The sequence below is a fragment of the Sinocyclocheilus rhinocerous genome, unplaced genomic scaffold, assembly GCF_001515625.1.
Source record: "Sinocyclocheilus rhinocerous isolate Xijiao unplaced genomic scaffold, SAMN03320098_v1.1 scaffold605, whole genome shotgun sequence".
Classification (NCBI taxonomy): domain Eukaryota; kingdom Metazoa; phylum Chordata; class Actinopteri; order Cypriniformes; family Cyprinidae; genus Sinocyclocheilus; species Sinocyclocheilus rhinocerous.
The window spans coordinates 2,518,765-2,527,361 of NW_015661612.1; the positions used below are offsets into that span (position 1 = coordinate 2,518,765).

Below are 8,597 nucleotides of genomic sequence, written 5' to 3' on the forward strand. Positions count from 1 at the left end.
TTTACAATCCACTCCACTGCATGCCAGTGAGCGAGCCGTTTGAAGTGCCAGAACGTGTGTGTGTGTGTGAGTGAGCAGAGAGCACGGCTTAGAGCAGAGGAGAGAGCCAACAGCTTCGGGAAGGCGGTGGAGTGTCCTGCCTCCTCTCGCTGCTTTACACACATGCATCTGAAAGGCATCAGCATTTCTGGATCGGCGCTCAGTCAACAGCTTTGGAGCTCAGGGAGTTTTTCCCCCTATTGAAGCAACAATACTTTGCAGAAAGAGATTATAGCCTATGGCTACGAGGGAACGGACTCAACAGACTTCTTGGTCTTTATAGTTCTATTAAGTTCCACAAAGTTTTAGACCAGGTTGAAATATTGCTCCACCTGGATAAGTAGCTAGTCAGCAAAGCCAAAGAAGACATCGGTTTGGAGGCGCTGTTTCTTATGAGTTTGTCTTCAAATAAAGGCTACGCAAGGAGGACCTGTTTGGTTAACCTAATACACAGTTTTTTTCTCTTGTATCGTATTTGCGTCATGACTTCTAGCTATGCACATGTAATGGACAGACAAGCAACCATATCCAGCAGACTGGAGAGTCCCATTACAGCCAACCTGGAAAACTTGCAAGCCAAAAAGAACTTCTCGGTGAGCCACCTGTTGGATCTAGAGGAGGCTAGAGAAATGGTCGGTTCTCAGGCGGACGAAAGTGTTGGCGAAACGGGCAGGACTATGCTGGAATCTCCGGGTTTAACCAGCGGCAGTGATTCAACACAGCAGGAGAGTAAGTGTCTGCTCATATTCCATAAGAAAATCAAGTGTTGTTGTAGACAGATAAGCAGAATCATTAATATTGAACACTATAGAAAATTAACTGACAATAGCAGACTGGTAGCGTACAAAAAACTGTCAAATTTTATGACTACTTGAGTGTGGTGTAGTAAGAGACGGGATTAATCTGTAAATTAAATTTTGGATTTTTAAAGGTAGGCTACTTGCCTACTATAGCTACAGGTTTCATTAGCAAATAGACAGGTGATACGAAAATTCTCTCCTGAAATAATAGTAGAAGAAGAAAGAATTCCGCATGATAAAAGTTTATGGGTCGTGAACGCATTTTGTAGGCTACATAATTTATGATTGTTGACATTCCAGTCCGTAATGCATTAATGAAAATATGGCCCCGTAAACGTCCTGACATCGACTATATTTTCATAATTTGCTTTATATAATATTTAGCAGAACATATGCAACGGGGGGGAAATATGAAAATGAATGACAGGCAAATGTCTTTTTTTGTTTTGTTTATTTTTTTAGTTTTCTTAGTCTAAGGAAAATATGAACGATAAAAAGGGCGCTATAAAAATACAAAAAAATGAAATACTAACAAAATACTAAATCTACTTTCTGGACCTTTTCAGTTCATTGAAGCACTATAATTTGTCATCATTATCCTGCATCCGGAGAACATAGCCTACATATGCGATTATGGTAGGCTATCAAATAGCAAACTTCCATTACTTATGCCTACTAGGCTAGGCCTATAGGCTAAGTCGTGTCTTCTGTGCTTTGCGGGAAATAGGAAAAAATATTTTGGCCTGTTGCTTTCTTTCAAATTATTTTATTAACCTAAAATTTAGAAGGCTATATTTTTCATTACGCTTTCTATTTTAGGCTATTTATTTATTTATTTATTAATCGTAACAATTTAAGAGAATCACGTTTGCTTGTACATTGCCGTTCTTATAGTAGTGAAATTCACAATTTAATAATAATAATAATAACTTTTCCCCCAACTGATTCTGTTGTATTTTAAGACCGTATCTCTATCCTGAAATTAAAATTGTATTACGTAAAAGTAGGAAAGGGTTGTCCACATTATTGCATTGTTTGACACGAGTCTGCATTTGTTTTTTTTGTTTTTTTCGTTTATTCCCCAGCCGCGCGTGTAGAAGATTAAACGCGTTAGTTCTCTTTTGGTGTGCAAACCAACTATACTCACACACCATTCACATAGCTATAATTTCAAACTCTGAGAACGTGAGTTTGGTTTTAGATTATAATTTACAGTTTAGCTAAGTAATTTATGTTTTTAAGGACAACATTTTGATGAAATTTGCCCCACAAATTTGATTAAATTCACACTGAAATGTATGTATTAATATAAATGGTCTTATTGTTGTCATCTTTTGAGGATTGTTCCAAGATGAGAAATTACAAATACAGGGAAATCAGAAAAGGTTTCATGAGGTTTTCAAACACAGTCTAATATTCTTGTTTTATATTTTGTTAGAATCCATTCACTCATGAATTATTTGTCAGTGTTTTTCCTAAAACTCTTGGACTCATTTTGTAGAAGCATTTTTAAGCATTCCCCATAACAAGCCCAATGCCCCATTAAACCACTTGAGTTTTCATTTAAATGTAGCAAACAGGAAGTTTAAATAGTAATTAAACTGACCTTTACAATCTGAAATTGAACCAATAAAATGCTGGCATTTAACAATCTTTGCAACAAGCCTAAAGGGCATATACCCCCTGCTATGCCTAGGTCAAATGTCAGTGTTCGTCTTGTGATCCTTTTGGGAAATTATGGTAGTGTAACTACTGTTGTCATGAAAAGCAAAGGGATGGCAAACCCATAGGCTGCAGTTTGTCTGTGCTGTCAGATGAATGATTATCGAGTCTCATGAGAGTCTGAGTTAAGTGTGCTTTTGGCTGTAAAGTACTGATGGGAATAAGCTCTTTAAACATTGTTTCAAAATATGCCTGTTTTGACATGCTCCTTTTCTATGTTCTATTATTTATTTATTGCTTGATTGTAAAAGTACCAGTGAAACAAACAGAGGACATTTTACAGTACTGTTGGCCAGATTAAATAACAGCAAAGGCATTTCTAAACCATTTCTCTGTTTATAAATCTTTCCTTTAGTGCTAACTAAAGATAAGACATGAACAAGAACAAAAAACCATGATCGTACATTATCGCAACCATGATCGTTTGTCTAAAGAAATCCATGACATGAAAAGCAAAGTTAAAGTTATATTTATAAATGACTTGAGGGGGGAAATTAGCCCCTGTTATGGGTTTCTGGTATTGTGAGAAATAACTACAAAACATTATTCATTAGATATATTGTACAGTAATGCCCTCTGGGTTAATAACTAGAATCACTTCACTGGTTGCAGTGTAAATTTGTGTTAAATGTTATTTTTCAAGCCACTGTAAAAAATACAAAAGGCAAAAATGTAAATATTATATTTTAATAAATAGTTGTTTGTGATTTATGCTTTGCAAACATGTATCAATGAGATTTCTCTTTTTTAAGGTTTCCTTTAAATTATAACACTTATCAAGATGTTATTTTAGAATAACATCTTATCATCTGTTATTATCAGTGTTGGGGGTAACGCATTACAAGTAACGCGAGTTACGTAATCAGATTACTTTTTTCAAGTAACTAGTAAAGTAACGCATTACTTTTTAATTTACAAGAGAATATCTGAGTTACTTTTTCAAATAAGTAACACAAGCGACTTTTTTTTTTCAATTTATTGATTGACAGCTCTCCTCCCCATGTTGAGAGAAATCAGAAGATGTTACTGTAGTTCTAAAATAAATATGAATATGCATTAATTCATCTCACTCACAAAAAAAAAAAAACACAGATTCAGTATTACTCAAAATGAATAAAAATAATGCAACTCAGAATATGCCGCAAACCTGCAATAATTAAATGTTAAACAACACAAATATACTTTATGTATTTAATCCCATTCTATTAACAAATGTCTTTGCTTCTGACCTTCGATGATCCAGTTCAACCATACTAATAAGCAAAAATTACTCTAGAAAAACATTTGTGTGTTTTTTTTTATTGCTGAAGTGTGTTGAAATGTCTTCTTCTGCATTCTATGTAATGCATTACTTTTAAAAGTAACTTTCCCCAACACTGGTTATTATTTCTAAATCAGCAGCATACAAAATAACAATAATGGCAATGATAATAACAGTAACATAATGAGAACTATACACCTGCTGATGGATATTATATTTTAATTATATAAAAGCTGCATCTCCTGATATAACTTTATATGTGTGTGTTTTACCAGATGAGCAGCTGAACTCAGAAGAAAAGAAGAAGCGTAAACAACGGAGGAATAGAACCACGTTCAACAGCAGCCAGCTGCAAGCGCTGGAGCGAGTGTTTGAGCGGACACACTACCCAGATGCCTTTGTTAGAGAAGACCTGGCACGCAGGGTCAATCTTACCGAGGCTAGAGTTCAGGTAAACTTCATACCCCACAATCACCATCTGCGCACTATTGGGTCTTTACTGGTTGATTAGAGAATGCATCAATTTTGAGAATTTCATAAAAAAAACATACTGAACTTTATGCATAATACTTCAAAATAATATGGACCAAAATCAAAAGAAGATTTAACCACTTGCCTAAGATGCCGTTACAGATGTATGTGATGGTAACACTGAAGCTTGGTGTTGTCATCGGCCCCATCGTCAGAGTTCAGTATGATTGTTTAAAAATCCCCAGCCGATCACTCTGCCTCTCAGCACACATGCTGTCGGCTGCAGCCAGTCTCCACATTCTCCTTTAATGAGACTGTTTTTGTAGAAAGATGGGGATTATTCCCGTTTATAGATCAAGAGAAGGAAGGGGAGAACGAAAGCAAAGAAATAGAACAAACACATCTGCAATTAATGTGTCCCAGAAAGGGAGCAATACAGAAATGCTTTGATAAAAGAGACTTTGAGCTCATTCCTCAGGCGCTGCGTAACCGGACACTGTGCCTCCACCAGGCCTGGTGCTGCAGCCAAGACTTCAAGATCTGGGCTTCCCGCTCTGTCTTCAACCGTGTTTCTCAAGCACATTTGCTCACTCTTCAAACCTCTGATGTGTCCTCTGCAAAAAAGGTGTACATGTGTGCACCAGCGGATCAGGATGCATTTCAAAAAGTGCAGCCAAATATTGTACTACAAGGGCAAAATGCAGTTATGTTAAGTTTGAAACTGGAAAAAGTTTTTTTGATTGCATTTTGATTGATTTAATATCAATCTTAACACTCTGTTTTCTGAATCTGATCATAGCTGAGTCAGTCATGTAAGTAGGGAACAATTTCAAGCATTAAAAAAAATCATCTAAGGTCACAGAACACAAAAACATGAAATTTTATAGCTTTGATCTAGCAATTTTTTGTTTTTGATGCAGGCAATATTATACCAGCTATGTTTTGAATCTAAGAATCTGCTTTCCTCTGCAATTTGTCTTCAATCGCTGTGCAATAAGTGACCACCATACTGTGTCATTTCGGCTTGTGTTCTCATAGGTGTGGTTCCAAAACAGACGGGCAAAGTTTCGGCGCAACGAGCGGGCAATGCTGGCCAGTAAGAACGCTTCACTTCTCAAATCATACTCAGGCGATATAATGGCAGTGGAGCAGCCTATCGTCCCCCGTCCCGCACCCCGTCCGAACGACTACCTGTCCTGGGGGAGCGCAGCCCCGTACAGGTAACTCTCTGAGTCCTTCTCATCCGAGCGCTCTGGTTACATTTCATTTCCTCTCTGTATGTCCTCTGCTCTCCTGCCGGGACTTCATCTTCTCCAATTGCCCATGTTTTCTTCTTCCAAATGTTTTAGATTAGATTATTTTTGTACAATTTCATTCTTAAGCTCTTTTGTTTTCCTTCAAATACAAGCAGAAACGGCAATGCCCTGCTATTTCCAGCAGCGTTGCGTAGGTATAATAGTCCAAAGTAGCACAAGGACTGGCTAGCAAGTCGTTTTCCTCTACTCTTTGTGAAAGTGATGGAGGGCCAATCCCCTGATGATGAAGTGATAATCTGAAAACAAACCATATTAAATCCGCCTGTGACCCTCATGACCTTTGGGCCATAGGATACAAATTGATTTTCAGAGGGAGAAAAGTCCATTGGGCAGGATTTTTTGTGACTCTAGTTACACTTTGCTTGTGATTTACAGTAATCTTCATTCTTAAAAGCCATATAGAGTAACTAACTCTGCCACTCCGACCAAATACCTTTTTCCCAGCAGCTGAAATATGCAACTCGACTGGGAACACTTTCTGGCATGGATGCGCATTTGACTAGCGACCATGCCAGTAAAACGAGCTTGCACAATTTCAACACACACCTAACGCATTACTGTGCACATATAATGCATACATATTAATGCAGTATTTCTGAAGAATTATTAACTATTTATATATTCTTAAGCTGGTACCCAAGGCCGGAGGGAGGGCCAATGCGAGTGCCACAGAAAATGCTGCCCACAGAAAGCAAGTACTTTTTACATTTCTTTTTATGGTTTATCATTTAAATTGAAAAATTACGCGCTATATTTTGGATTAACATGAAGACAATAAAAATTTTCTATATTTTTTCTTTATTTATTTTAATTTTAATTTGGGGCTTATTTCTCATCAATTGAATCTAAATGAATTTGGAATACATTTAACATATTCAAATTTAAATGGACTATCTCATACTTTATTTTCAGCACCATGGCAACCTACCCACCCTCTTGTGCCAACACCACTTCCACCCAGGGAATGAATATGGCCAACAGCATTGCTAACCTGAGACTGAAGGCCAAAGAGTACAGCCTCAACCAGGTGCTCACTATCAACTAAGCCTGAAACGAGGGATGAGATGAGGGGACAAAGAGAAGCAAGAGATGTTGAGAAGAGAAGAACGCAGAGGAGCTGGATTAGTTTGGCCTTCTGCAGTGTCAGAGCAGAGTGGATGTGACTTTTCGCCCCCTCCTAAAACAATGGAATTGCATTGGTGTCCCTCTCATTTGGCTGTTTTCTTCATCACAGATGAAGGTATGTTTTTGAGAAACTTAATCTCATTTTGTACTGATCCGAAGATTGTAAAGGCGGCGCAAGGTCTGCTCTTTGGAGAACAAATCAACGAGCAGGGCTCCGCTAAATCCGTAAGAAGTGGCAGACAGAGCGTCTGGATGTTGTAAGCTGTTCTTTCTTTGTTCTTTTTTGGCTTAATTTTGGGTCGAACCGGACGGAAAGTAAAGACACTTTCATGGCAAACAATGGAGGACTGTTGTTCACCATTCACCACTGAACGGTTTAAATTACACAAGAAGTTTAATGCTGAGATTTGGCAAAATAGTGACCCAAAATGTCTCCACATCTACATCCAGTAGAATTAAGACACATTGACTTTAATCAGTAAAAATGAGATGTTTAAAACTATCAATGCTGATGGGAACATTGGGGTCGGATTACATCTTTTAATGTCTTGAATATTACACCACTGTTTAAGATAAATACTGTGCCCCATGGTGACCAATGTATCTGCTCACAGTGCATTAACACAACTATGTTTCAGTTTTTCCAAGGATGATAAGTTTTTTTTACCAGTTATATTTTCCTTCTTATATTTGGAAACCATATAGTAATAAAACATTTTCAAGCAATAAATCTTATACTATTGTGTTGAATCCCGCAGCTGAAGAGACATGCATATTTGTTTTTGCTGTTTTTGCTAAATGCTCATATTTGAGAAACTGTTGCAGGCAACAGTATTATTACTTCAAAATGACCTTACAAAATATATCCGTATGTTACATTTCTTGCTTTATGTTAGTCAAAACACCAATGCTACAAAATAAATAATCCAAAATGAATTTTGTTTCATATTATAGATTTTGATGGTTATCAGTGTTCTTTAAATTGTGTCCGATACTATGTGAGAGAAAAATGGGTTTCAAATATATCCTATGATATATTAAGATTATTTTTGACCTGTTCGAGTTTTTTGTAGGTTAAGTCTTTCTGTGGAACACTCTAAGCAACACACCCGTGTTATTAGAAACAATTTTAGAGCATCATACAATACTATGCAATGCCGCTGAGCTATGTTTTTCTGGTTGTGTTAATCCTGTCTAAACATCTCAGAACTTTTTGTTTTAATAAATGTTGATTCTTCACGGTTTGCCTATTTACAAAGAAAGAAAATGCCCCTCCAATTTAAATCAAATTCAATTTATGTACTTTTTTTCATAAGTTTAAATTGATTATTCTCAATTTAACTGCAAATTCAATAATTTTTTGACAGAAGCTCTTTACATTGATGGAGTAGTGTTATATTTTTCTTTAACATATGTACTGAACATGTGTTACTCAATATGTTAAGTACAGATCAGATCCTATAGATCTGATACACAATGTGGTGAAAAGAACTTTTTGAGCCACATCTGTAACTCTATTTGTTTACATGTGTGTTCATGTGTATGACTTGATCACTTTGGGGAAATTTAGAGCGTTTAAGTTTATATCTGGTTACCAATTATGTCCAATATAATATAAGTAGATAACAAGAATGGTAAGCATTTTTTTTTGTCACAGCATGATGAGAAGCGAATCCCAGTTACCCCTATATTTTTATGGGGGAAAGAAAATACAGAAAGAAAGTATGTCTACATTTTCTTACACTTAAAATAAAGTAAGACAAAAATCCAAAATTGTATTTTTGTAACACCAAACCAATTGCATAAAAGGAAAATGTGTTGACTACATGCAAATTAGTGACAAAAAATGGATGCTTGCAGAAT

The 8,597-nt window shown here is 36.5% G+C and overlaps 1 protein-coding gene across 2 annotated transcripts; it reads left to right on the forward strand.

The window, feature by feature from the left end:
* On the forward strand, positions 1-7,642 carry LOC107726494 (paired mesoderm homeobox protein 1-like). 2 transcript variants are annotated; one of them, XM_016536102.1, is made up of 5 exons: positions 1-768; positions 4,098-4,273; positions 5,332-5,513; positions 6,239-6,300; positions 6,522-6,660. In XM_016536102.1, the coding sequence occupies exons 1-5, from the start codon at positions 432-434 to the stop codon at positions 6,575-6,577; spliced, it is 813 nt and encodes a 270-aa protein (XP_016391588.1). In that variant the 5' UTR covers positions 1-431; the 3' UTR covers positions 6,578-6,660. The 2 variants fall into 2 exon arrangements, with proteins under 2 accessions (XP_016391588.1, XP_016391587.1); XM_016536101.1 differs by lacking the exon at positions 6,239-6,300 and having other exon boundaries at positions 6,522-7,642.
* Positions 7,643-8,597: the final 955 nt, after the last annotated feature.